Source organism: Gasterosteus aculeatus, chromosome 14 (assembly GCF_964276395.1).
Source record: "Gasterosteus aculeatus chromosome 14, fGasAcu3.hap1.1, whole genome shotgun sequence".
Lineage (NCBI taxonomy): Eukaryota > Metazoa > Chordata > Actinopteri > Perciformes > Gasterosteidae > Gasterosteus > Gasterosteus aculeatus.
Window position 1 is genome coordinate 4,441,635 of NC_135702.1, and position 26,091 is coordinate 4,467,725.

General features: G+C 47.5%; 5 protein-coding genes across 12 annotated transcripts; 3 read left to right on the forward strand and 2 right to left on the reverse strand.

Annotated features, from left to right (window-relative positions):
* The first annotated feature begins 548 nt into the window (after window positions 1–548).
* Window positions 549–15,303, forward strand: sec16a (SEC16 homolog A, endoplasmic reticulum export factor). 7 transcript variants are annotated; one of them, XM_040197837.2, is made up of 32 exons: window positions 594–716; window positions 2,186–4,476; window positions 5,050–5,625; window positions 5,783–5,934; window positions 6,083–6,171; window positions 6,309–6,432; window positions 6,566–6,764; window positions 6,925–7,108; window positions 7,204–7,346; window positions 7,612–7,673; window positions 8,061–8,199; window positions 8,291–8,533; window positions 8,622–8,719; window positions 8,821–8,902; window positions 9,030–9,147; window positions 9,266–9,377; window positions 9,472–9,577; window positions 9,779–9,919; window positions 10,042–10,155; window positions 10,444–10,654; window positions 10,734–11,209; window positions 11,299–11,349; window positions 11,526–11,690; window positions 11,784–11,891; window positions 12,016–12,072; window positions 12,164–12,284; window positions 12,384–12,521; window positions 12,663–12,745; window positions 12,889–12,960; window positions 13,403–13,462; window positions 13,994–14,062; window positions 14,175–15,303. In XM_040197837.2, the coding sequence occupies exons 2-32, from the start codon at window positions 2,260–2,262 to the stop codon at window positions 14,238–14,240; spliced, it is 6,576 nt and encodes a 2,191-aa protein (XP_040053771.2). In that variant the 5' UTR covers window positions 594–716; window positions 2,186–2,259; the 3' UTR covers window positions 14,241–15,303. The 7 variants fall into 7 exon arrangements, with proteins under 7 accessions (XP_040053767.2, XP_040053768.2, XP_040053770.2 ...); XM_078088014.1 differs by having other exon boundaries at window positions 11,302–11,349; XM_040197833.2 differs by having other exon boundaries at window positions 549–716; window positions 2,186–5,625.
* A 356-nt stretch (window positions 15,304–15,659) lies between these two features.
* On the reverse strand, window positions 15,660–17,976 carry LOC120831921 (uncharacterized). Its single transcript, XM_040197838.2, has 6 exons — window positions 17,643–17,976; window positions 17,402–17,516; window positions 16,989–17,101; window positions 16,642–16,741; window positions 16,410–16,522; window positions 15,660–16,318 (listed from the first exon to the last, which is right to left on the reverse strand). The coding sequence occupies exons 1-6, from the start codon at window positions 17,731–17,733 to the stop codon at window positions 16,194–16,196; spliced, it is 657 nt and encodes a 218-aa protein (XP_040053772.2). The 5' UTR covers window positions 17,734–17,976; the 3' UTR covers window positions 15,660–16,193.
* rpl28 (ribosomal protein L28) lies at window positions 17,668–19,712 on the forward strand. 2 transcript variants are annotated; one of them, XM_040197839.2, is made up of 5 exons: window positions 17,668–18,345; window positions 18,783–18,870; window positions 19,106–19,229; window positions 19,354–19,472; window positions 19,580–19,712. In XM_040197839.2, exons 2-5 carry the CDS (start codon window positions 18,790–18,792, stop codon window positions 19,667–19,669), a joined length of 414 nt encoding a protein of 137 aa, XP_040053773.1. In that variant the 5' UTR covers window positions 17,668–18,345; window positions 18,783–18,789; the 3' UTR covers window positions 19,670–19,712. The 2 variants fall into 2 exon arrangements, with proteins under 2 accessions (XP_040053773.1, XP_040053774.1); XM_040197840.2 differs by having other exon boundaries at window positions 18,000–18,263.
* An 825-nt stretch (window positions 19,713–20,537) lies between these two features.
* On the forward strand, window positions 20,538–22,329 carry LOC144388225 (uncharacterized). The gene is made up of 3 exons (XM_078088035.1): window positions 20,538–20,886; window positions 21,283–21,357; window positions 21,602–22,329. Exons 1-3 carry the CDS (start codon window positions 20,700–20,702, stop codon window positions 21,745–21,747), a joined length of 408 nt encoding a protein of 135 aa, XP_077944161.1. The 5' UTR covers window positions 20,538–20,699; the 3' UTR covers window positions 21,748–22,329.
* A 246-nt stretch (window positions 22,330–22,575) lies between these two features.
* Window positions 22,576–25,931, reverse strand: pdcl (phosducin-like). Its single transcript, XM_078088034.1, has 4 exons — window positions 25,797–25,931; window positions 24,632–24,819; window positions 24,364–24,545; window positions 22,576–23,609 (listed from the first exon to the last, which is right to left on the reverse strand). The coding sequence occupies exons 2-4, from the start codon at window positions 24,804–24,806 to the stop codon at window positions 23,046–23,048; spliced, it is 921 nt and encodes a 306-aa protein (XP_077944160.1). The 5' UTR covers window positions 24,807–24,819; window positions 25,797–25,931; the 3' UTR covers window positions 22,576–23,045.
* Between the last annotated feature and the right edge of the window lie 160 nt (window positions 25,932–26,091).

Genomic DNA, 26,091 nt, shown 5'->3' on the forward strand with positions numbered 1-26,091 from the left:
ATATCACTTTTTCCTGTCTTTCACTTTTGGCTGATCTTTGGTACTATGAGATGTTGCATAAGTAGCATATTATGAGAATTTGTATCTATATCTATATATATCTATGTATGTATATATAGATCTCTCGAATTTAGGGAAACTGAATTATTGGATTTTCATGTATGCTTGATACATTTGCACTGGAGTAAGTTAATGTAGTTAACATTAGACTACATTTGACTACATTTATGTGTAATTTATCTGTGTTCAAAGCTATCAGCCCCTTTGGTAACATCCAAAGCCACCTGGCATGGATAACACTTCAATGTCCACTTGAGAACAGCTCGGATATGGTTTGATGTTTAAACTTTGACTGGACCACTTACAAGTGATGAAAAAAATCTATAGTGCATTTTGTTTTAAAAAACTCTTTTTATAGTTTCATACTCTTTTCAAAAGTATTTGGCAAGAGTCACGACGTTAGATAGAAACATGTCCCATAGGGCCTGAGGATCCCTGGTTGGTGTCCCGATACACGGACCATAATCAGTTAAAAACAGAAATTCTACCTTTAACACGCCCCTCCCCGTGATGACGTACCCGGTGTTTGGCCCGTGACGTCGCATGTACACGTAGCCTAGTAGGATGTGCTCAGATGGTGGCGGTGGCGGTGTGTCAGACTCACTGTCCTGCACATTTGTAAACATTTTATGGTTTTTGGACGTTTCGGACGTCGGGTAAGTGTACATTCGTGCAATTGTTGACAATGCCTCGCTCCGAACGTCTCGACCTGGTGTACGAAACGGGCATGAAACTGTTACCCTTGTAGTTAGCATCGGCTAGATAGCAAGCAATGCTAAATTAGCACGGATGCTAAGGCTAGCTGACCAGGCAGTGGACCTGTTTAAATTGTGCATGGGATCTTTAGCTCTTCGGCATGTGTCTCTCTGTGTTAAATGTGTACTCAAGAATAAGACTTTCGTTTTGGGGGCATTCTTTAGGCGACAGGCGACTTTAGGTTGCTTTGTTTTGATGGTTACGGCGTTCAGGACGTGTAGCGTACCAGTTAGCGTTGAGCCGGGCACCCAGGACCTTTCCTCGTAGGCTGCTTACTGCGTAACGTTAATGTGATTTCGAGTCAAAACAAGAAGTCCAACAAGTGCGCATTAGTGCTGAGAAGTCGATCGGGGATCTCGGTAGCTGACCCTAACTTTGTTTTGTTTCGGGATGACTGACCGGCGAGTCGGTTCGTCGGCGGCGTTAACGTTAGTTTGCGGGTTTATAACGGTTGTTGATGAATTCATAATCTGGATGGTTTGACATTTGCGGAATCCTTTTTGTGGAGCTAATCTGTCAACTAACGCTAATGGCTCCCCGTTATGGATCCCCCTTCCTCTCGTTCTGAATGCTCAATGTCAGTCCATGCTAGCTCCCCTCAGGTTTCCCACTGACAGATTTACGCTGTGTGGTCCTGATTTGGTCATCTCAATCAGTTTAGTCAATCTTATGTTTTGCATTCACGGCGTCATTATTAAAATGGCTTATCAGCATAAGTGATAAAGCTGCGCAGAAGCACCGGTTAGCGGCAGGACTTTACTTTTATTCGTTAACCGTTAGCTAGCAAGCTAGCTGCATCAGCCTGTTGAGTGCGTGCAATGCTAACATCAGCTCTGCTTTCCTTTTATAAAATAGCTCATCCTTTTCAAACCCTAGTGAATACATAAGTGAATACAATGCTGCAATGCTATTTGTCAGTTGTTCGTAAAAGCCAGTATATTCACAGAAAATAGCATTCCTTGTTTCAGTGATATTAAACATAGTTGTTTGGTTTTTCCCCCTAATACTTAATACTATATTTTCTTATAATGGATATTCTTGGTTCTTCTACGGTTTTATGCATTTCCCCAACGGAATAGAACAAGCGTTAACATTAGTTTTTTGTGTTTGAGTAAAACAAAGTAAAACCATATAACTTGCTCATGTCATCAATGTTGCCATTCATTACAATGAGTACTTTGTGTTTTACTCAATAAACAACTGTTATTAACTGTATTATTCGTAACCTCTCATAGCGGATGTGTAAATTGCCACGTTGTAGCTCAATAAAGACCCACACTACTACACAAACAGAGGTGTGGTTATAATCCATCAGGTAGGCCAGCGTAGCTTTATGTTAACTCCTCCTTCTTTCCTCTTCATTACACAGCTTCGCCTGACTTCAGTCTCTTCAGTAACATCTACTAGAGCGACCTGGTCCTCGGACCTGTAAGCTCTGCAGCCATGCAGCGTCCTCCTGCGACCGGACCTCCAGGAGCCTCGGGCCCACCTCCGCCCGGGCCCGATATGTACCGCAGGACCAGGCCTCACAAGCATGCAACGGCAGCAGCAGCCACTGCACAACCCATCACAAACCCTTTTGCTTTTGTTAGAGCGCCTCCCCCTATGGCTGCAGGTCCGTCTTTGGCTGCAGGTGGTCTCCCAACAGTACCCAGCAGCAATCCCCCACCAATGCAAGCCCCACCTAACACCATGTACTCTCAGGCCAGCTCAGGGCTGCCTCCACAACTGCAGACGCGGGGGGATGTCCCAGCTCCTCATTCTGGTCCGCCACCCTCCTCTCTACCAGGGGTGACGCTGTTCAACCCTCACAGTGCAGCATCCCCCGGTGTCTACCCAGCACCCAGTCCTGTAGGATATGCATCGTCGCATACTGAACAGGGTTATTTTAATTCAACAGAACCGACGCCATCTATGACCACAGAGCCGCCGTCTTTGGCCCCAGTACCGGGCCAGACCCCTTTCAACCAGGAATTTCAACGACAGCCTGCTCCTCAGCCCATGATGTTCCAGCCCGTTCCCCCCACCACCTCCTATTCTCAGTGGCCCCCTGATCATGGAAGTCGCCCTCCGTCTGTTCAGAATTATTTCCAGCCTACTAGTGACCCTCCGCCACAGGCTTTCAATTTACCCCCACAGACCCAGATGTACCCCTCCCACACCCCATCGCCCCATCACAACACCCCCACCCCTCCAACACACGCCGGACGTCCCCAGGTTCAAGCTCCTCTTCCTCCCCAAAACCCTGTAAATCCCCCAAGTTCACAGTGGCCCGACCCAAATGCACCTCAGCAGCATAATTCCCACTTCCAAAATCCAAGCTATTTCAGTCAGACATCTGCCCCCCAGGACTCATGGTTCAATACACCTCCATTGGACTCAGGCTACCACCAAATGGGGACCGGCCCAGCGCATGCTCACCCCCGGCCTTACTCTGTTGGATCGCAACAAGCGTCCAACACTGGGCCTGCACCTAATTCTGCCCCTGCCCCAGTCCAAGTCCCGTACTCTCAGGAGTCTGGTTCACTCTCAATGTTCTTCAAAGACAATGATGTGGAAAACGAGGAAACACTGGCCGGAGACCGAAACAAGGCAGTCAACGGTCTCCCGGGATCCTTTCAGCCTCAGAGCAACCCACAAGCCCATAGTGGCCAAGCAGATGTTCCTTTGGATTATCAAGGACCTCCTCCAGCAGATAATTCCCACCTACCGTACATGAGTGATGGAAACCCTCAGGCAAGCACCCATATGTCTCCTGATCCCCATTACGACCATGTGGAGAATTTGGAGTGTGTGCCGAACCAGGAAGTATTACCCAGTGATATCCATGGCATCCCTGCTGCTGCTGGTGCTGCTCCTGGTGCAGCGCATGTCGACCAGTATGAAACCGGCCCTAACCTGGAGACTCCTGATTCCATCCAAAGACCGATTAGATCTGCCAGCGTGTCCTCCAACTATAGCAATATGAGCCATGGAAGTGGAAGCGGCACCCGAAGGCAGCAGGGAGTAGTCGGTACCTTTATTCAGCAGGAAAGCCCGCGTCTCACCGATGATGCCAACCTCTCTGCTGCCACTGGAGGCTACTTTGAGCAGATCGACACTTCTCCAGCTGTTGATGTGGGCGTGCCACACAGCTCCCTGGAGCAGATGTGGCCCACCACACCTAGCCCCCCCAAACCAACTGGTATCTTTCAGGCCAGTGCAAACAGCTCCTTTGAACCTGTACGCTCCCATGGGGTTGGGGTGCGTCCGGCCGAAGTTGATACGGCCAACGTGGTTGCAGAAATGGGTGCCGATGCTATCCCCGGCAATCTGGAGCAGCCGCCGGATAACATGGAAAATATTTATGGCTCAGCAGGGGGTGTTCCTAATCTGCCACACCCAGTGGTTCACTCTCTCTCTCGACCTTCATCCCGTGCTTTTGGGGGCAGTCGGCCCTGCGAGAGCCCCGCCACGACCCTGTGGGCTCAGCATGATCCCGGCAGCCTGGCCGCCAGCATCGTCCTGGCCCCCGCAGCCCCAACAGTACTCGCCCCTTTACGGGAGCCCAGTACCGATGTCATCCAACCTCCAGAGGATGGCCCGCTGGACCTGCAACCCTCTCAGAGAATCCAGCCATCTTCACAGCAGCACTCGGAGAACCTAGAGAACCCACCAGAGGTGAGTGAGGCAGAGCCGACCGACCCTCAAGGCATCCTGGGCTACGCTTCTCTCCTTGTGTCCGACTCGCTCGATCAGCCGGTATTGATTGCCCCGCCGGTGTCCAATTACAGTGTGATCTCCCCCAGTACCCCTGCTCAAGCATCCAGTCAAAGTAGCCCAAGGGAAACAACCCCCCCTGTAAGAATTGTCCCACAGGAACAACCTCCAATGACCTCCAATCACAATCCATTGTTTGCCCCTGGATTTATGAGCTTCAATTCTTCTGCATCTAACCAGAGTCCGCTCAATCTGACTCGAGACAACACACAAGCAGCAACACAAGACAACACAACTCCGCCGGTCCGCCCTCCTCTCTCAAGGGGCCAATCGCTGGCTGGAGACGGCCCCTCTTCTCCCCAAGTTAATCCACAGGCTTCTCCCGCAACTGCTCCTGTCTCTAATCATAATCAGCCGTCAAATTATGAACTGCTTGATTTTTCTATGCACCAATCACAAGCCCAGAACCCAACGTCTGGCCATCCTTTGTCTCTACACGAGTCACCGCAGTCTAGTAATGGATTTTACCTACAGGTCACCAAAGATGCTCAGCAGGGGGTAAGAGCACAAGGGAATGTCCCTGTCCAGATGCCGGCCTCTTCATCTACCCCACAGGTACCACCAGCACCCTCCCAAGCAGCTGCAAACAGCCAACCCCCACCGGCCGAACATCCCAGGACATCCGACCCTCGGGCGGCGCCGCAGGGACAGAATGATGCTCCTCCTGTTTCAGGGAGTGGAGGACAACCCTCTAGGGACCAGTATCCACCTCCAGCACAGGGGCCTCCCACAGGGAGGGCTCCCCCATCCGCTGTTGCTGCTGCTGCTGCATACCCCCCATGGCCTGCGGGACCAGTACCTCCAGGAGCTTCCCACCCAGCTGCCGCAGAACCACCTCGACCGCCTTCCTCTGCAGGCAGCCAGCAAGGCTATGGACCCCCTCCTCCAGTGCCAGGGCAGATGTATGGTGGCTATTATGGTAATTATGGAGAATACCCGGATAGCAGGTATCCACCTGGCCAGTACCCACCTCAACCTGGCCAGTACCCACCTCCGCCTGGCCCGTATCCACCTCCGCCTGGGGATCCTAGAGCACAGCAATATTATCAAGTATGTGAAAAGTTATTTTAATTTTCTCTTTTCATAAATGGATTCATATGCCTCTTTTTTAAATAAACATTTGAAAAAGATTCTCAATAACACCATGGATCCTTCCATGGCTGGTAAGAAATGAATCCCAAAATCCCTCACCGCCCTTGTCTTCTAGGAGGGTCCATACAGGGGCAGAGTAGATCCTTGGTACGGCCGATATGAGGGGCAGATCCCACAGGCTCGCGATCCAAACTACCAGTACAGAGAGCCCCAGCCTGAGCGCCCCAGCTCCAGAGCCAGTCAGTACTCTGACAGGCCCTCATCCAGGTCTGTGAACGCAGCGCCATCCTTTATGTGGCATGACGTTTTATGTGATCATCACATACATACATACTGTACATATTTGTGTCGAATACTTAAGTTCACGTGGTCATTTTACTTGTAAAGCTCACCTTTTTCTTGCTTGGTCCCAAAGGCAAGGATATCCTGAAGATTACCAGAGAGCCAACCCAAGTGCCTACAGTGAATATTATGCAGATTACGCCAAACACTATGAATACGGAGGTATGAGCCGCGGGGTTGAAAGCTGTGATTACTCACTAGCATGAATACGTTAAACAAGTAGTTCACTAAACACATTCATCTTGCGTCCGTATAATACATATTTTTTGTATAATCTTCTCTATATTTTCTCTGTGAAGGCTACAACTACGGACAGTATGACCCCCGGTACAGAGAATACTATGATCCCGCCTACTGGGCGAATTATGGTGACAGCTACAAAGCCAGAGACAACTTGTACAATCAACAGGCTTATCCTGCCAGGTATGCAGAGAAACCCATTCATGTACAAGGAAATTGTGTGTGGAGTCTGTCGACTTTTGTTTGTTATTGAACGGGAGTTCGAGGTTATCCAGGTCTCCGGTGGATAAACAAACACGGTTCACTCTGCTCACAGGAAAGAGGGCTACGAGGATCAGTGGCAGTACTACCCCGGCTATGATGCCAGCTTCGATGATGACTACCGGCGACGCAGAGAGCCGTACGCCGATGACTTTGACCGGCGCAGCGTCCACAGCGAGCAGTCGGCGCACAGTGTGCACAGCTCTCAGAGCCACCACAGCAGGCGGAGCAGCTTCAGCTCGCGATCACAACAGGTGAATGTGCAGATGCCTCTTGGATGCATTTCTGTGGTTTACCTGTTGTTATTTGATCTGCATTTACGTTCTCAGCCTCACCCCGATAACTTTATTAATGCTGGTTGTTTAAACGTATTTTCCTATTTGATTAACTTTATTTTTTATACACACCCTGCAGAGCCAGGTGTACACAAGCCAGCCTGACTTGGTGTCAGCAGTCTATGACACCACATCATCCACGCTGGCTGTGGACTACTCCTATGCACAGTACCCCAACCAGCCTGATGCCACCCAGAACTACAGCCAGTACCTGTATCCCTCCGAGTACACGGCAGACAGCACCTGGATCGCCCCTGATCAGCGTATGTACACAACTCGTAGACTCCAGAAGTTGGCGTTTATTGAACGGCAATGGCTTTAAAATGTTTTTTTCATTCGACCGATGTTTTGCGTCTAGCTCCTCCACGTCCTGCAACTCCAGAGAAGTTCACGATGCCCCACCGTTGTGCCCGCTTTGGACCTGGCGGTCATCTGGTTCAAGTTCTGCCCAACCTCCCCTCAGCTGGACAGCCTGCTCTCGTTGATATCCACAATTTGGAGGTGCATTTTGAACATTTGTATCATGAAGAGCTAGCAGCAGCATGATGGGACTCGAACGGAGTTTGTTAATGTTGTTGTTGCACTATTTTGACAATTCTTTTTTTTAAAGGGAGCCGGGTAATTGAAACTCATTAAATCATTAAATGTGGCCCCCTAACTGCTTCTTCAGGCTTTTGATCATATGTCACGTGTGTAAAAGAACATGCATATAACCGCTTCACAAAGTTATGGCTGTGTAAAGTAATATTTGGATCTGTTTTCGCAGACCATCCTGCAAGATACCCCGGATCAGGCTGAGCTCCGATCTTTCCCTGGACCGCTTGTTAAGTGAGTACATTCTGCACGTTTTTCCATCTCTTTAATATCTTTCAGCCATTAACCTTTTGAAAGGACAGTGGTGGTCATTAAAATACCAAAACCATCGATGCATTAGTCTGAATTCCTTCACCTGGTGCCCCACTGCTTCCTACATAAAGTGAGAATCTTAAAAACCAAGTAAAGTGTTTGTTGGGAATTGGCAACAAAGACAATCACTTTCAAAAGATGTTTTGATGATAAGAAGAGCAAAGTCGTCCCTTACTTTCCCAGCACTGCATATTTAGCTGTAAACTACCTACCTTGATACCAAACCTCTTGATATCCGTATGAGTGAAAGGCAGCACTGGTTCGACGAGCCACTGCGAGTGTCTCACATCTTCCTGTCCTGTCCTTCAGGGAGGAGACCCACAAGGTGGACGTGATCAAGTTCTCCCAGAACAAAGCGCTGGAGTGTTCCCGTGACAACAACCTCTTGGACAGGGACTCTGCCCGCCTGCTCTGGGAATTCATCGTGCTGCTCTGCAGACAGAACGGGGTCAGACTGTGGCACTTTGTCAAAGTAGGACTGTGTCTTTTGCATATCTCCCTGGAACCACTTTCTCACCGCCGCGCTCTCGTTTCTTAAGACCGTGGTCGGCACGGACATCGCCGACCTGCTGCTCAAGGAGCACCGCTCAGTGTGGCTGCCGGGCAAAAGTCCAAACGAAGCCAACTTGATTGATTTCAACAACGAACCGCTGGCACGAGCCGAGGAGGGCCCAGGAGCCGGGCCGCTATCCCTCCTATCCGACACCTTCATGACCGTCCCAGAGAACCTTGGCAAGGAAACCGAACGCTTCCGGGAGCTGCTGCTGTTTGGCCGCAAGAAGGTAAAGCGCTTGCCTTTCAGCGACTGACTGTCCGTTAACTGGTAATCTTGTGAAATCTGAATTGAGTTCCGCTTTGTCTGGGAACTAGGACGCCCTAGAGGCGGCTATGAAGGGGGGTCTCTGGGGCCACGCCCTGCTGTTGGCCAGTAAGATGGACAACCGGACCCATGCACGTGTCATGACAAGGTAAAGCACCAAGGGCATTAAAGGTTGGGACTCCCACTCTGCTGCAACTCAATTCTATCATTTGAACAGGCGTAAATCTATTGGGTCCTCTTGTTGTTTAGGTTTGCCAACAGTTTGCCCATCAATGACCCTCTTCAGACAGTGTACCAGCTCATGTCTGGGAGGATGCCTGCATCAGCCACCGTAAGCGTTTCTTCATCCAGCTCTTTCTTTAACCCTTGCTATTTTTCATCATTTGTTTCCGGAGAAGTCGCACAAGCTGTGTACATTCGTTGCCACCTCCGCTTACGCGTGTTTCGAACTCATTCAGTGCTGCGGGGAGGAGAAGTGGGGGGACTGGCGCCCCCACCTGGCCATGGTGCTGTCCAACCTCACACACACGCTGGACCTGGACACTCGCACCATCACCACTATGGGGGACACCCTCGGTAGGACGGCGCCAGCGCGCAGCCTCCAGTGACACTGAGCTGGAGTTTTTCTCATTCTTCGCGACCTCATCGTTCTCTGCTGATTTGTGTGTGTGTGTGTGTGTGTGTGTTGCGGCAGTATCCAAGGGGCTGGTTGACGCCGCTCACTTCTGCTACTTGATGGCCCAGGTCGGTCTGGGAGTCTTCACGAAGAAGAGCACCAAGATGGTTCTGATCGGCTCCAACCACAGGTGACATGGACGGACACGTCCTTTTTTCTAGACCACGCTACGGTTTGCGCATAATAGGCGACACATAACCTCATCTTTTGTTTCTTCATTTCAGTTTGTCCTTTCACCAATGTGCGACCAATGAAGCTATCCAGAGGACTGAGGCCTACGAGTATGCTCAGTCTCTGGGCTCGCAGTCGTGCTCACTACCCAATTTCCAGGTATATATTATTTTGATAGTTGCAGATAAATGAATAAACCAACACAGTGTAGATATTCATACAGATGCCCAAACAAGTAATAAGTGATTTGTACTGAAATAAGTCAGGAAGTGTGTTCGTTTCGCCAGCAGTATGGCTTAGCACGTGCTTTAAAGATGCTACCACTGAGGAGTGACTCTGATCTCTTTTGTCTCTCGTCAGGTGTTCAAGTTGATCTATGCATGCCGTCTGGCCGAAGCGGGTCTGAGCGCTCAGGCCTTCCACTACTGTGAAGTCATTTCACGGAATGTCCTCATGCAGCCTTCCTATTACTCTCCTGTTTTCATAAGCCAAATTATACAGGTATGCTCCCCTCGGCCTCCTTGTCGACCCCTCTGGTCCTCCTCCGCTCACATACGTACCCGTTTCAGCATTCTAAGAAGTGTTTAAAAAAAAAAAAAAAATGTAATTCCGTTTGTTGACAGATGTCGGAAAAGCTGCGATTCTTTGATCCACAACTGAAGGAGAAGCCGGAGCAGGAGTTGTTCAATGAGCCGGAATGGCTGATCCACCTCAGGCAGCTGGATGGACAGATGAGGGTGAGGAGGAGGAGGAGGAGGAGGAGGAAGAAATGTGGTTGTAGTTATGTGCGGCCATTTTTATATACACAAGGCTTTTAAAAATACAGCTTTTAGTGTCAGTAGTATTTTTATTTTTTTTAGTGTATGGCTGACGTGCTACTTACATTAAGAGAATTTATCCGGTTTTCAAAAATGCTTAAATTTCTATTTTCCAGATGGAATGTTTGGAATTTGAATTACTCTCCCTAATTGGTTCCTATGGAACAAATGTTTGAAGCCTGTCTTCTGCTTCTACTTACTTTCTAGACGGGAGTGATCACATACAACGAAGACCGAGCAACTCCTACACAGTTCGACTGCAGCAGCCCCAGCTCCGACCTGGACCAGCTGAGTCCAGCGGAACCGTACAGCGTGCCTCATGCTAATCATGAGGTAGACGGCCCCGCCCCCGACAACCAACTGATGAGCTCTTTACTGCCCGGGGCTCAACCGCAGGGAGTTCAGCTGATGCCCCCAGGTGTGTTTCTTGGAACCTCACTGTACTACGAGCTAGATTCCGACCTGCGTCCAACCTCATGTTGTCTACCTTCTCTCAGCTCCCACCTCTATCCTCCAAGACGGGATGGCACCTCCTCAGCCCTTGCCCACCGGTGAGGTCCCCCAGTTCTACCCAGTACCCCCCAGTGGACCCCCAGGCCACATGGCCCTCTCGGGCTACCCTCCACAGGACCCTGGCTTTGCCCCGCCTCCCTTTCAACCCCAACCGGAGCAGACCGAGATGTACCCAGGAGCCCATCAGCAGCCTCTTCATGCGGGCCACACGTCTCCGTACGCGCACCCCGCTCAGCTGCCGCATTCACCAGTACAGATGAACCCCCCGCCGCCCCAGATGCACCATCACATGCCCAATCACGTGAACCAACACATGCCCCCTTCCCCCGGGCACATGGCGCCTGCACAGCAGATGTCCCACCCCCCGCCGGAGATGCACGCTGCTCAGGCCATATCCTCCTCCCCACGCAGGAGCTCCTTCACACCACAGATGGACTTCTATGACCACATGGCTCACGTTGTGAGTAATTGACTGTACAAATATCTAAAACTTTATGACGTATAGCCTTTTGCCCAAAAATGAAATGGTGTCCGTGTTTTCTGGCACAGCAGGCCCCCGGCAGGAGGTCACGGACAACGTCACAGTCTTCGATGCATATGGTGCGTTTTTTTGTTCCACGCAGAAACTGCTGAAATAATCTTCTGTTGAATCTGTCCAGTGCTTGTTGGTTTTTCACTTGTTTTCCGATGTGGAGCAGCCCCCTTGTGTACGATGCCCAGAAGCAAGGCGTGTGTGCGCGTGTGTGTGTTACTGACCAGTCATTTGCGGCCTACAGGCTTCGGGGCGCCGCTCTCGCACCACCTCAGAATCTTCTACTCACTCGGGCGGCAGGGAGCGGAGCAACTCGGCCGTCAAGCAGGCCTCTCCGCCTCCGCCCTCGATCCCCGAACAGCCGCGCGCAGAAGAGTCCAAGAGAGTCAAGAAAGACTCCCCGAAAAAGGTTCATATGGATGCATCACCACCCCGATCCGATTCAGTGCTCTTACAGCGTTCACCTGTGGTTACCAGTGCTGTTTCCTTTTCTTTCACCCAGGGTGGTGGTAGGGGTGGAGGAGGAGGAGGAGGTGGTGGTGGTTGGCTAAACTGGCTCTATAGGAAGGGAAAGAACGAGGCTCACTTGCCCGATGACAAAAACAAATCTGTGAGTTGTTACATGTGTTATTTTCGCATTCTTCTGTGTTCGCTTCAGTATTTTTGCATTAGTTTTGCTCATGTTTCCTCTAATGTGGGACCAGTTTTAAGAGCCCTTTGGTCTTGATTGGCAGATTGTCTGGGATGAAAATAAGCAGAAATGGGTGGACTTGAACGAGCCTGAAGAGGAGGTCTGTAATCGCAGCGTCTTACTTTTAAGCAGAGTGGCTTTGTCCAAAGCTTTTATAGAATAAACAACTTTATTTATTTATTTATTTTTAGAGCAAGCCCCTTCCACCTCCTCCCCCCGGCTTTCCCAAGATGCCACACATGCCTGGTCCCGGAGGACCTGGCGGACCTCCGAGTGGTGGCCCTCCTGTCAACATGTTCTCCAGGAGAGCGGGTCAGCGGAGGATTCTTTGCTTGGGCGGTTCTGTTCTGTGTTTGACCTAATTAGTCAGACAGCTTTTCACACTTTTTTTCTTTCTTTGTTTCTTTTCAGGCACAAAGAGCCGGTATGTGGACGTTCTGAACCCCGGCAGGATTGCTAAGCCGGGCGGAACGGCGCCTCCTCCTGCGGAGATCTTCGCCCCTTTGGCGCCAATGTCCATGCCCGCTAACTTGTTTGTGCCTAGTTCGGGTGCGTGTCGTCTGTCCAAATGGATTTCATTTTAATGAGGATTGGGAAATATTCTCAATTTATGATGGATGCAAATACTTTTGTTGAAGATTATTTTGGAAGCCGCTGTACAAACTGAAGATATAAAATATTTGTGCGCAGCTCCTGGCGATCAACAACCTCTGGAAGGCAGCGAAGGAGCAAATCAGGAGCAGAATTCACCGAACGCCATCGCTGCTACACAGGTATGTGTTTCTCTTTGCTCTCTTTAAAAGAATAAATGTCTACGGGGGCGGATAAGTTCCTTTTAGCCAGTCACCAAGAAGTACAAAGCTGAAGGTCTACTCATCCACATTCCCTTCTGATGCTCTTGAATTAATCTGACTAGATGTTCAACCCAACGTTGTTACCGCCCGCCCCAGAAGGTCCTGCCATGCCTGATGGTTCACGATCCGGGGAGGTAAGACCCGCTCCTCCTGCAGCCACCGTAGCACCATCATGCCACCACTGAACCATAACGCTCAACATCCTAACCGGCAGTGTACTTTTTAGTGTGTGTGTGTGTGTGTGTGTGTGTGTGTGTGTGTGTGTGTGTGTGTGTGTGTGTGTGTGTGTATATATAAGATCATGTTAGTTGGGGAACATGGAAATGCAAGCATGTCAACTTAAAATCTTTCCCCATAAACTCGCAGCCTTGCTGCAATGTTGATAATATGTTCCATTTGTTGTTTTAATCAAATTCTCTCCATCTAAGCCATAATTTTGCTATCGCTAATTGTATTTATTTTCATTCTAAACCGTTGGATAGTGGAAGCACATCTAATCTGATGCATGGGAGAATGATAATATGGGTTTGTGTGTTTTTGTTGTCGACTGCTTTATTTCCCTTCTGCTGTCTTTAGCTCTCGCGTTCTAGCTCAATGAGTTCTTTATCACGAGAAGTGAGTCAGCATTTAAACCAGGTACCTCCAGCTGGGCCTCAAACAGTCCATCCTCCCCCTCCTGCTTGACCCCTACCCGTCCCACATACCTCCATAGCTCCCCCCTTGCCACAAGCAGCACGCCTCACCATTTGCACCCCGAAGCTTCACTGCTCTTCTAACCCAGGACGTCTGCCTGCCGTCTCCAGCATCTCTGACTCTGAACGCGCTACTGAACCTTGCGAATGACCAGCGGGTCCCAACCAACCACAATGAAGTTATTCCCTACTATCTACCGCCATCCTAGCGTCGGTCAGAGTGAGGCGTGCTGGAGACACGCCGCCCCCCCCCCCCCCCCCCCCCGCGCTTGTCGTCAGCACAAAACCGCAGTAACGCATCATAAAGCTTGCATGGTTACTAAAATACGTGAAGCTGTATTTTTTTCATGCCTTGTTGCCGTTAGTTTACCCGCTTTCCCTTGACGTCCCTGTTTAAAATGTTTTCCTCGTCCTGCCCGTAGAAGTGAGTCGACAGCGCGCACACAGTCTATTTGACTCTATTTGTTCTTTGCAGAGTCCCGCCCAGGAAACGGCACCCGCTGGAGGCGTCACCTTTTATAACCCTGCAGCACAGTTTGCACAGGTGAGAATAGGAAACAGTTTGGCTGTTGTAAAAAGGGGGGGGGGGGGTCTCTCTCATTTGTGTCATTTTCACTTCTTAACGCTCTTTCCTTGCTGCTGTTTTTTCGTCCCAGCCATCGGGAGGCGGAGCCCGCTCTGGGCGTTTGGGGGGTCCGCGGCAGTACCCGGTGTTGAAATAAACATGGTCTTACAAAGAGGTTGTGTGAACAGACTTGTGAAGTGAATGAAGCACATGGACACGCTGCTCTGTGCCTGGACCTGTTTTTGTTTTTACCCGCCCTTAAGAATCATGTAGATCTTTGTCCCACCACTTAACCACTGTCCTCGATTTCTCTGGCTCGGTAATTGTCACTGGTGTATTTTTAACAGGCATCAGCATCTTTCTGAAGGGCTTTTTTTCTAGCATCCAAACTGAAAACAGACAGTTTTGGTGTGTTTTCTCACACACACACATTTCAAATCTAAAACATGGATGCATTCATACACATTATGTTTGTTCATGTATAATAAATTGTTTCTCTTCAAATCTAACACTGTTAACAAAACAATCCTGAATACTGCTTCCCCTCTGTGTATAAAGTCCAAATGTCCCCGTTTGATCCATCCATTGATTGATTGATTGTGTGATGAGCGGAAAGCGGCAACTTTCAGTTCCACGTTATGGATGCACGTATGTGCACCTGCAGCTTTTCAGTGTCACCTGGAGACGAGATGTCGTGTGAGAGTGAGTTGTGTCCATAGTGCATCGTCTGCTTTCCAAACAGTCGCCCCTCCTGTAAAGGAAAGATGCGTTCGATGAAACGGGAAGGACGCTCGAAGCCGCCGTCACAACCGCAGAGTTGAAGATGGTCTCGCAGTGCTCGGATGCTGCTCGTTTCAGATATTTATTTCACGGTCCTCCTGCCCATCGACAACTCTTGACTTTTTAAAGTTGTTTCAGCTTCTCCTTAAGAGAAACGCGCGCCGATCACTGAAGCGAGTGGAGGTTTTCACAACAGCAGGAATTGGGATTCAAACTGTTTTAAATGTTGCTAAAAAGAAATCTATCCAAATATTTGTATATCAGATTGATTGTATTTATGAGCTGTAGGCAGCGTAGATGTATGTGAGTGTGTGTATGTGTGGAGAGCAACTATTTTTTTTCTGATAGCTTTGAAGAAATGCAGTTCTGACTCCCCAGTGATGACGTGGATGGATTTACTGATCATTTGTATTGGCCAGACAAATAAATCTTTATCTAAATTGAGTGTTAATTGTGCTCTAAATACTCCCTTGTCATTTCAATTTGCTGATGTGTGTTTTTAATTAGATTATTTGTCCGCCTAAATGTTCCCGCTTGAATCATCTTGTAAACCTCCGGCTATGATTTCAATTGTTCAATTGTTTCGCCCAATGTTTGAGTTCCTCATGTCAAATTATTGACTTAACAGTGAATACAGAAGGTGAAAATGAAATGGTAATAAAGGTTTTGTTTTTTTTGCGCTCTGTAGCACTTTGAAAAAAACTGTCGTTTGTTTTTTATTCATTACCGGATTTTGTTTTTTGCAGATAACTAGTTCATAAGTATCCCTAATGTAGATACAGATGCAATGCAAATGAACACTTCTTCATTTTTATATAATTTGCCATATTTTCTCTCGGCAGCAACATTTCATCAACTTAAACCTACATTATGTACAGTACAAAAACAAAAGTTGTCATAGCGTGACTGTTGGCGACAACACTCTTCTCCCGCTGTAAACATTTTCATCAAGCAACAATGAAGTTCTGATGCCTTGTGTGGAAGCTCGGCTCCCAGGTGGAGCAACATCGATGCATAAATGTTTTAGAATTGGAACACAGTCCATTTCTCTGTGAAAGACATTCATTCATGTGCTGACAAAGAGATCCCATATTCCAAAGAGCAATATCAGCTCGCGCTAACTGGACTTTTCAATTATTTACAATAAGTGCAGTCAATTTTGGACTCCTCACAGTCCACTCAATGAATATGAAGAAGTTCGCTGCTTATTAAGGTGAAATGTGATCTCCTAAAGGGATGTGCTCACACTTCCCAGCATCATATTATCCGAGTTAATCACGATCATTTACTATTCTTATTTTGTGTGTAAAATATTGCAACGCTCTTGCGGTCAAGTAGACAGAGTTTGATTCGGAGAGTCCAGTGCAGCCTGTGCTTTCTGAACAGCGACCTCCAGCATCGTGTGGTCCCTGAGCAGCTGGTGGAGAGCAGCTGGGTCCATCTCCAGCAGCATACCTGCACCAACAGACGCAGAGGAACAGAAGCAGCTTCCTAAGGTATAACGTCTTTGACATTAATTAAGTTTAAGTACATAGTTGTAGGTCACCTGTAATATAATTTGCATGTAGAGGATCTAGCTCTTCCACTAGTGAGAAGATCTTCTCTCCGAGCCGCTCTGCGTCGTCAGCGTCACTAATGCCTGTCCCTTCCATGTTCTGCCTGAAGGGAGGAACATGATTTTGAATAGCGGGTTAACGTTAATTAAACAGAAAAATGGTTCATTTATTTTATTAAATTTTGTAGATTTTACAAGCAATCAACGGCAGTGAGACACGTACTCCTTAAGTGTCTTCAGCGAGAAGTTCACCTGCTCTTCCAGTAGTTTAGGGTCAGAAAGAAGGTTTAAAATGGCCTGTTTGTGCTGTTCCAGGAGCATTCCTGTGGAAGAACAGCAAATGACCAAGTATGTCACAAAAAAAGTAATACTATAGTATCTCAATAAAAGCTTTTCATATAAACCTAATACAAGGGTCATTGTCATAAAGAAGTGATAGCAAAGTATGCATTACACGCCTGTTGCTTATAAATGTATTTGCCCATGCAAATGTTGCTTCGGGCCTTAAGGGTCTCTAATCTACAGCATCATAGAAGGTGTTTGTTTGGTCCCACAGAACTGGTTGCTTACCTGTGATTTTCTGAGAGTGGCCGGTGTTGTAAACATCCACCAGCTCAAACAGCTGCTCGCCCAGAGAGTCAGAAGACACAGACAGGTCATCGTCGTCCTTACACGGTATCTTGCTGCAAAGAGGTGCAGGGACTCGTTATTGCACACATTGAATGTTTTTTGACACATTAATTCCATGGAGTGCCATTTTTTAGACTCTGGCACACAAATCTGACTATCAATAGTTCCTTTTTACCAAAATAATACATGTTTGATACTGCCTTAATGGGAAAACCTACCCTCAGGAAGACATTTATTCAAACATCTAAACATTGCATAAAGCCCGCTGCTGGGAAATTGCTCGGAAATTGCAACCAGACTGTGTGACAGAAGGAGGATTACCGGTCGGGCAACCACACTGCCCAATGCTGTACCTGGGTTCCTGTGCCAGCTGCAGGGCTCGCAGGGCTTTTTCCACACCTGCGGACAGCGTGGCCTTGTCCTGCACCATCTGCCTCAGGACAGGTGCTGGCAACTCCAGCAGCATACCTGGAAGACACCCCCACACACCCACACACACACACACACACACACACACACACAGGCTTGGGAACCGTCTTTTGATTTCGTATTATCAAAGTTAAATCACACAACGTGACATGCGGTTCAACTCACCTGTGAGTTTTCCAGCATTCTCTTTGTGTTTGGGGTGAATCAGAGAGTACAGTTCCTCACCAAGTGTCTCCAGATCTTCTGCTTTATCCATGTTCTCACATGAAGACACCGCTTGCGAGTGTCATGTTACATCATACTGTAACTTTATAATGACCTAACACATCAAAATATCTGTATCCTTCCATAGAGATTATTTATAATAGAATAGTATAATTTTCTGTCTGCGTACCCTTCTCAAAAACTCATATCACTATTTAAATTGAACTCGTTTTAGGGTTAAAACAGCTGACATTTTATATTTTGACGGCTCTCTGTAAACACAAGGCGCGCATTAATGACGTCACCGTTGGAATGCGCAGGGTAAAGTGATGTTCCTCCGCAGGGCTTGCGGATAACTAGTACCTGACACAAGAACATTTAATATGTTCTTGTGTTGTAGTACGGATAGAATGATTACACAGTGAATGGACGTGACATTTAACTGTATCTTTAAAATTGGATAAAACATGTGTTTGATGGCAAATTATATATAAAAAAATTACCAGTAGGCGCGCACTGATCTGAGTTAGAGGTTCCGTTAAGCGGTTTCCGGTCTCTCCAGTCCTTTTCCTCCGCTAAAAGGTAACGTGGTCGCCACGGCAGCTATTAGCCACTCACTAAAGTGAAATTATTGTGTGTCTCTGCCTGTTTTTTGTTACACAAAGTAAGCAATTATTATTGTGCATATTGTGTTGTGCCCTATGGGTCATAACATCTCCTAGAATATTTTAGGAATGGAAAGATACATTTGTGATTACGTCGTCCGTACTAGGCCTCGTTGTGCGCCGAGCTCTGGAGCTAACGTTAGCTAGCCGTAGCTAACTGCTTCAACTTAACCACTGGGCTGTCCTGTATTAACCAGTGCATTGTTTAATATACATAGTATGTTCTGTAATACCTAATCAACAATTACGCACGCTTAAATGTTTGGCTAATTTAGGAAATTTGTTACCAAGGGAACACGTTGACGATCGAAATGTTAGCAATCATATGACGCCTGTCGTCAAGTATCTAACGTTAGAGGCTACACCTGTAACCCTTTACCCAAAGTGTCCATCAGATGGGCTTCAGTAAAAATGAAACTTGTCTCGTTTTGTCCAGGTTCACCATGTCGTCCCATTTGCAGTGGATGGTCATCAGGAACTGCTCCAGCTTCCTCATCAAGAGGAACGGACAGACCTACAGTACTGTGAGTAAAGTTACAGATCTAACCATAGAAAGGTGTTAACATTATACGACCCAACTAGGTGTTCCTTAAAAATCTGTATAGTCTGTATCTGCTGTAATACGGCACACTAAGTGTTGTGTGTGGACCCTGTAGCTTACAGGAGGTGATCGGAGTGGTCAAGACTAATAAATGTGTAGTCGTCTGTCTGCCAACACAAGGGGGGGTTGTCTGATTGTAATGTATTGTAATGTGACAGGAGCCCAACAACCTGAAGTCCAGGAACTCGTACCGCTTCAATGGTTTGGTGCACAAGAAGACTGTCGGTGTGGAGCCGGCTGCCGACGGCAAGGGAGTCGTTGTGGTGCTGAAGAAACGCAAAGGTAAACATACATATATAATTGTCTTTATCTGATACTCGATCATTTGAACTTAAAGTACATTTTATTAACTGCTTTTCCTCTTCATGAATGTCTTACACGACTACATTGTTTCCTTGCTGCACAGGCCAGAACAAGCCAGGACGCGCTTACCAGAAGATCACCATCAACAAGAACTCCCGTGCCACCCTCAACAGCATTAGGCACATGATTAGCAAGAACAACTACAGAAAGGACCTGCGCATGGTGAGCTGGTGATGTTTGCCACTAAAATAGTTTGTGTCGTGGTCCTTAATTTGTAGTTTGTATTTCAACGGTGTCAGTATGATCATTTGAGTGTCCTGTGTCCCCAGGCCGCCCTGCGTCGTGCCAGTGCTATTCTGAAGAGCCAGAAGCCCGTTGTGGTCAAGAAGAAGCGCACCAGGGCTGCAAAGACCGCATAATGATACACATGATGATTAAATAAAAGCTTCTTTGGGAAAAAAACACCTTGTTGCCCTGTGTCTTAACTGGATCACTACTCCAGCTGTGGTTTCTAATATGACAGACATAGTAGGTATCTGACTGGTTTGGGGAAATTAATCCAGTTCTTACCAAGCATTCGTTTCATGCTTAGTTGTTATTGTCAGCGTTTTATGGATATAAAAGTTATATTTATTGGCGCCACCTAGACTGCAAAGCTCTGACTCCTGGATATTTCGTACAGATAAAAGCATTTTGAGCAGAGTTCAGGTTTTTTTTTTTCTTTAACAATTAACTCCATAACAAGGTATATAAACATTAGTGTACGTTTGACTTATGGGTGGTTATTGCACAGGAATTACATCATGTGCTGTTTCCTGTGCACTAACCACCCTGAAACAAACTCATGTAGCTGTTAGTGGGAAGTTTCACTGACCAGAGTCTTCTGCCCTTAATGATCTCATCACCAGCAACAACAACTTCTAGAGAATGTTTAACATCAATTATTCAGGAAGTTAAATCCCAACCCAATCTTAAAGTAGTGGCCTCGCTGCTCGGATGTGCATGTTGTCCTACATGTGACACAAATAAGCTACAACTCATTGGATTGTTTACCTCTGCGCCCAGTCGGCACATAAACTCCTCTTTTATCCATATTTTTTATATAATATTATTTTCCACAAATACCAGAGGAACTAATCATTTCTTTTCCTCATTTTCAACACAGCATTAGTTTAAAACAGCAGCTCATACCAAAGGAAACAAGGCCTGTTGCTTTCATCACAGTAACCAATGAGGTGGAAACATTGGATGGATTTTGAAGCAGCCCGCTGGCAGCTTTCCACCCCTGGCTTTGGAAAGAAACAAACCGCTGTCACCTCCCCTCGAGTTTAAGCCGGTGAAGTATTCTGCAGTAATCATTTCTGCCGTGGATCACTTCTCTTCTACCCGGGACTGACGAGAGGGGATGAGCTGGACCCTGAAGATGTGACACGGGCCGCGGGGGACGCTATGAGGGGACCGAGGCCCGTGCTTTTCTTCGTGCCCTTGGCCCTGCTGCTCCTGCAAAGTCGGAGCTTTGAACTGCAGGACACCATTCATGCACTGATAGAGGAGAACATCCACCTCCACGACCAGCTGGAAAACCTCACCCGGGCCCTCAGGGAACTCAAGCGGATGCTCGTGCATCACTCAAATGGTACAATCTTTTTCCATCTATATATATAAAGTATATATATATATATATATATAGTATATATTCAAGTTGTTTACACTGGCACACATGTTGCGTTTGTACATTTGAATAGAACCGTGGAATTTCATTTGAATCTGCCGACGAATACTCCAGGACAGCCTGTGCTTTGTGCGACTGCTGCTGAAATGCATATTAACCTTGTGAAAATTTGTTTAAAAAAAAACAAAACAGCTCTGCCCAAAAGGTCAAACCCCCCCCACCCTCCCTCCCTCTAATTTCCTGTTTGTGTCCTGTCCGCTTGCTCTTAATCCTTCTCGTGGCCTGTTTTCATCCCCTTATGTCTCTAACTACCAGACACTTTTACTCACGATCCGGGTGTGTTTTCGTCATCTCACACAGACCCAGATCACCATGAGCACCGCGAACACCCGGACGAGGAGGCCCAGCACCTGTGGGACGAGTGGTCGGAACACGGTGTGTACCCCCCCGACATCCCAAACTCCCTGTAGATGCTGCTGCATGCGCGAGGTGTTGCACCGGCCCGTGGCCTCATTTGCCATTGATTTTGTGACCGTGCAGGATGCAATCAGGCTTAACGATTGCATGAGAGGGGATGAATGAAGTGCAATGTGAGCCTGAGGTTGAACGTGCCGAATGCTCCCCGGGCGTGCTGACGGTGTCCCCCCCCCCCCGCCCTCCTCCCCTCCCTTCCACCCAGGCGTCAGCGCGGAGACCCACCTTCTGCTGGAGCAGGCCTTCTGTGGACACGACCCGCTGCCCTCGGCCGCTCCGCTCCGCGCAGAGACGGCCCCCCCGCTGCTGACGTCACTGGGCCTCCTGCTGCTGCTGACGGGAGGCTTCTAGGCGTCACTCCATTGTGTGCAGGAAATGTGGCGTTTGTCACAAGTACGCAGCAATGGTTATTGAGCAGTTAGTTGTGATACCAAAGAGGGGGGGGGGGGGGGGGGGATTAGCTCGAAATGGGCTGCGGCTCTTCCGAGTGATTATTGAGTGCATCGAGTCGGGGGGCCAATCACCGCGGGGGAGTTCAGTGACCTGGAAAGAAGCATTTTGATGCTAGTGGATTATTAAACCTGGTGATCGCATCCATTGTGATATGATTGTAAATCGTATAACAACTTTATTTGATCACTTAAGCTTTGAACCCTGATGAACGTTTAGTAGTTTGGATTCCTTGAGAAATAATCTTGGGTACAAACTTTTTTCACAGCAGGTATTTGTACATTACCGATGGCTGTTCATGATATTAGTGGCACTTGATTGACGGCTCAAAATGTTTGCTTTGAATGTCTGAAAATACTTCTGACCTTTGAATACAATAAATGGACACTTTTAGGATGCGCTCAAGAGCCCAACGATGTCACAATTTGAATATTTACTTTGACCAACTGAGTAAAATGAAAATGTTCAAGCTTCATTTTGGCATAGTGTTAAAACATCCTTCATTTCATGTAAAAAGATTGGGGTTCATTTGGAGGTGTGATTCCAGCCGGCCAACAAAAAACAAACAATCCCTTCTTAGTTTTTTTGTTGCGGTGGTGCTGAGCACGTGTACCGTGGGTTTATGTTTTCTGAACTCGGCTAGAAACGAGCCTCCAATCAGAGGCAGCCACTGTTCACATACTGTACACTTTGTTTAATTACAAACCAACAAAAGAAAATGACAGTCACTGAGTCCAAACAGTTGTTTATTATCCTGACTATATGAAATGCTACAGCACATATAAAAGTTTAAAAAATGAACGAGTGAATGAATGAATGAGTCAGTTTGGGCTGCAGGATTTGGATTCTACAGAGTGAAATATTTAATACAATAAAAGATGCAAACGAAACAAAAACGGATTGTGTTTAAACACAATGAATAAATAACTGACAGTCACAGCTGAAACAAAACATTTAAAGTAATATCTACATCATTCACTCTAACTCTAACTTTTGATCGATGCCATGAGGAGAACCCTCCGGCCGTGACCCCTTGTGTGCATTTACTTTTGGTTCTGCTTCAATGCCGGCTGTACGAGTAGCAACAAAGCTTCCCGGCTCAAATCGGTCATCCCACAACGCTCCATATACATCAAAAAAATCATCTCTTCTCCGTGCAGGCCGTGCGCACATGCTCCCGGAGAGACTCTCGCGCGGCTCTAGTCTATATCGAGGTCGGAGTCGTCGTCGCTCACAGTGTTCTGCACAATGGCTCCGTTGCGGACCGTCTTCGGGACCCCGGAGGGCTTGTCGGGCAGCATGCCGTACTCCTGCAGCAGGGCCTCCACGTCCACGGCGAAGAAGTCTTCCCCGAGCTGGTCGGTCACCCGCACAAAGTTGCCGATCAGGTCGCCGCCTTTGTAGACGAGCAGGGCGGGCAGAGCGCTGTCCCTGAACAGCGCGCTGGTGCTGATGGCCGAGCTGCGCACGCTGCAGAATTTGACCAGCGGGTACTCCTGGGCCAGGCACATCAGGCTGCCGCTCATGCTCTCGCAGCCCGGGATGTCGGGCTCGTAGATGTGGATCATGACCAGCGTGCTTTTGTCCTCCTTGTCCAAAGCCTCCAGGAAGTCCTCGCCGCTGGCGAGCTCGTAGACCTGCGCGAAGCGCTTGCCGCTGCAGAGCTGGCGCCGCATCTCTTCGATGCGCTGCATGCGGTAGTGCTGGAGGAAGTCCTCGTCGTCCTCTTCCTCCTGGAGCATGTTGTACTCTTGCATGGTCATCTGTGGGGGAGACGAGGAAGAGGAATCAGATTAATAAATGGAATCGTTTGACATTTTAGGAAATATTCTTTCTGGGCCGAGAATCAGATCAGATGATTGATGCTGCTTTAGTGCCTGGATCATAACGGTGACTCTTCAACCGGCAGGTCAGCTGAGCACAAAGGATGGAAATGGAGGGAAACGGCTGGCTTTGCGCTGTCCACAGGTTAAAAAAGCCACTCAACTCTAGAACTCTAGATCGTACTCTTAACACATGTTTGTTTGATCTGAAAACCTAAAGAGAAAAAAACACACACATTTGCAGTTTTACAGGCATTTTGTAAAATGATTTGGCCAGGGATAGTTGCTAGGCAACCGACAAAACCTCCAGGAAGGTACTGGTCAAAACCACGCAGGAGTCGGATACATAACCCCTAATGAAACGTGATGAATCCAACCTTCTGGAGATTAAATTTGTTCCGCATTGGCTAATTATGACTATAATAAACTTGCAAAGTGAAACAAAATATGTCACCAAATGCATTAATCCATAATTCGATTCTCAGAAATTAGAAGACGGAGGTGCAGGGGCTTTGTTAATGAGGTTGTATTTAATTAATATCATGCCTGTATTTAGCCTTTTCCCACTGGATGTGTCCCATTGGCGAGCGTGGCACAGTTCCAAGAGTGAGTCATGGGCTGCCAGTTAGGAGAGAGGAACCGGAATCTCTCAAGCATCTCCTTCTTTTACATATCTATCTATCGTTGTCCTTACTTTGCCTTTGATTTTCTCCTTCAGCTCTTTCTGTTTGTCTTTGTCTTTTTCCAGGTCGAGATCGGAGCGGCAGGTCATCGACAGCTTCTTGATCAGTCTTTCCATCTCTTGTTTCTGCTCTTGTTTCTGCTCCACCTCCAGCTGCTTGTACTTCCTCCAGTCATTGATGACACCCTTTGGTCCTGAGAGAGAATAGACAGTTTTACCATCACATTCGCACACGGTGGTCTTATTCGGAAAGTACTTTCCTTGGCGTGTGTATTAGTACCTGTGTTGACAGCACTTCCATCTGCGCTGTATTCTATTTCCGGCTCCTCGACGTTAGCGTCTCGGATGGTCTTGTTCTCGCCATCCTCTTCCTCGTTGTCACTGCCTTCGTCCTCACTGCTGCTGTAGTAGTACTGCAGCTTCTCCCCCAGAATCCTGTCATCCAGAGTCGTCATGACAACGGCTCAACTGAGGGCAGAAGTTTTCAATGTTTTAGATTTAGATCGATTCAACGGGTTTCTTCCTCTCATTCTTCATCTTTGTAGTGAAAGTCAATACAAACAAATCTAATATGCTTATACCTAAAACTCAAGACTATTTGAATAGAAAAGGCGGTCTCTATTTTGTTAAGAATATGACTAAATTTGCATGAGCTCCAGCGGACAGCGACACTACTTTATTTTTCACCCGTCATGGACTAAACCTCTACAGATAAACTCTGTTTGTGTGACACTGTGTGAGCGCAGCGGTCAGTGGAGCAGAATGATGCAGATTGACAGCCATCCAAGCTGTTATGGGTCACACAGAAAGGGCTTATGTCCCAAAAATAGGACATCTGCATAATACGTAGCTTATGAGAAGCGTGTCAACAACACTGAGAGGCCTTTAGTGATGCTCTGAACCTTTAGTGAGGCAGCATATGTGCACCGATCCAAGGAAGCGGACGCTCCCTCTCCCTTTAACCGTGGCAAGGAAGGAAAACGAAAGAAAACTGATTTTAACTACAGCTACTCTGCTTGATATGATGGCGGCATTGCTCCACACTCAATAAAATGTACTCAACACAAGTAATAAACAGTAGGGACGAAGGGCCGCAGCACACACAGTTCACTGTCAGCTAACAGTTAGCTGCGTTCTCTACGAACCGCTGGCGATGTGACAGCTACGACAGCTAGCATCAAAAGCGCTACGCTGTATTTAGCCGTTTCCCCCAAGTGCCTCAAAGCCAGTGGAAAGAGGATAGAGACAATCCAATAATCTTGTTGAGGAAGTAGGGCACGGGGCAGTTTGCGTTTGAGATCGTGAGCTAACGCTCGGTTAGCATTAACAGCCGTCAACCGAGCTAATGTCCGCTGCCTCAGCAGCTAGCCATAAACCGAGTATATTTAAGAATTCGCTGTAACATTGAAAAACACTACAGAATAATAATAATGTCCATTACTCACCTTGCCTTGATTTTATGAGCAGCTAAGGTTCGTAAATTATCACCAACTCCCAAAGCTGACTGCTGTTAATCTGCTCGTTTAGCTGCCGCACTCTCCCGGAGTGTGATGCGTTCACGGATAACAAAAATGTCGTAATTCGGAAATACAAGCGCAAAGATAACATACACTTGGCTGATTTATTTGCAGGTTCAGCTGTATGTATTGTGTAGACATAACAGGAAATTGAAATACCTCAATATTTGAGGTTTCTTAACTTAAACTCATATATTTCCCCAAATTGCATTAGTTAAAACCA

Bases quoted from the DNA above. Each gene is read 5' to 3' on its own strand.
- sec16a (XM_040197833.2), top strand. From the start codon at position 2,260: ATGCAGCGTCCTCCTGCGACCGGACCTCCAGGAGCCTCGGGCCCACCT. The intron at 7,109-7,203 runs GTATGTACACAA...TTTTGCGTCTAG, and splicing joins CTGGATCGCCCCTGATCAGC to CTCCTCCACGTCCTGCAACT. The intron at 10,156-10,443 runs GTGAGGAGGAGG...CTTACTTTCTAG, and splicing joins AGCTGGATGGACAGATGAGG to ACGGGAGTGATCACATACAA.
- LOC120831921 (XM_040197838.2), bottom strand. From the start codon at position 17,733: ATGGATAAAGCAGAAGATCTGGAGACACTTGGTGAGGAACTGTACTCT. The intron at 17,102-17,401 runs GTACAGCATTGG...ACCTCTTTGCAG, and splicing joins CAGCTGGCACAGGAACCCAG to CAAGATACCGTGTAAGGACG. The intron at 16,742-16,988 runs GTAAGCAACCAG...GTTCTTCCACAG, and splicing joins CCACTCTCAGAAAATCACAG to GAATGCTCCTGGAACAGCAC.
- rpl28 (XM_040197839.2), top strand. From the start codon at position 18,790: ATGTCGTCCCATTTGCAGTGGATGGTCATCAGGAACTGCTCCAGCTTC. The intron at 18,871-19,105 runs GTGAGTAAAGTT...GTAATGTGACAG, and splicing joins ACGGACAGACCTACAGTACT to GAGCCCAACAACCTGAAGTC. The intron at 19,473-19,579 runs GTGAGCTGGTGA...CTGTGTCCCCAG, and splicing joins ACAGAAAGGACCTGCGCATG to GCCGCCCTGCGTCGTGCCAG.
- LOC144388225 (XM_078088035.1), top strand. From the start codon at position 20,700: ATGAGGGGACCGAGGCCCGTGCTTTTCTTCGTGCCCTTGGCCCTGCTG. The intron at 20,887-21,282 runs GTACAATCTTTT...CATCTCACACAG, and splicing joins GCTCGTGCATCACTCAAATG to ACCCAGATCACCATGAGCAC. The intron at 21,358-21,601 runs GTGTGTACCCCC...CCTTCCACCCAG, and splicing joins GGACGAGTGGTCGGAACACG to GCGTCAGCGCGGAGACCCAC.
- pdcl (XM_078088034.1), bottom strand. From the start codon at position 24,806: ATGACGACTCTGGATGACAGGATTCTGGGGGAGAAGCTGCAGTACTAC. The intron at 24,546-24,631 runs GTACTAATACAC...ATTCTCTCTCAG, and splicing joins TGGAAGTGCTGTCAACACAG to GACCAAAGGGTGTCATCAAT. The intron at 23,610-24,363 runs GTAAGGACAACG...TCTCCCCCACAG, and splicing joins AGGAGAAAATCAAAGGCAAA to ATGACCATGCAAGAGTACAA.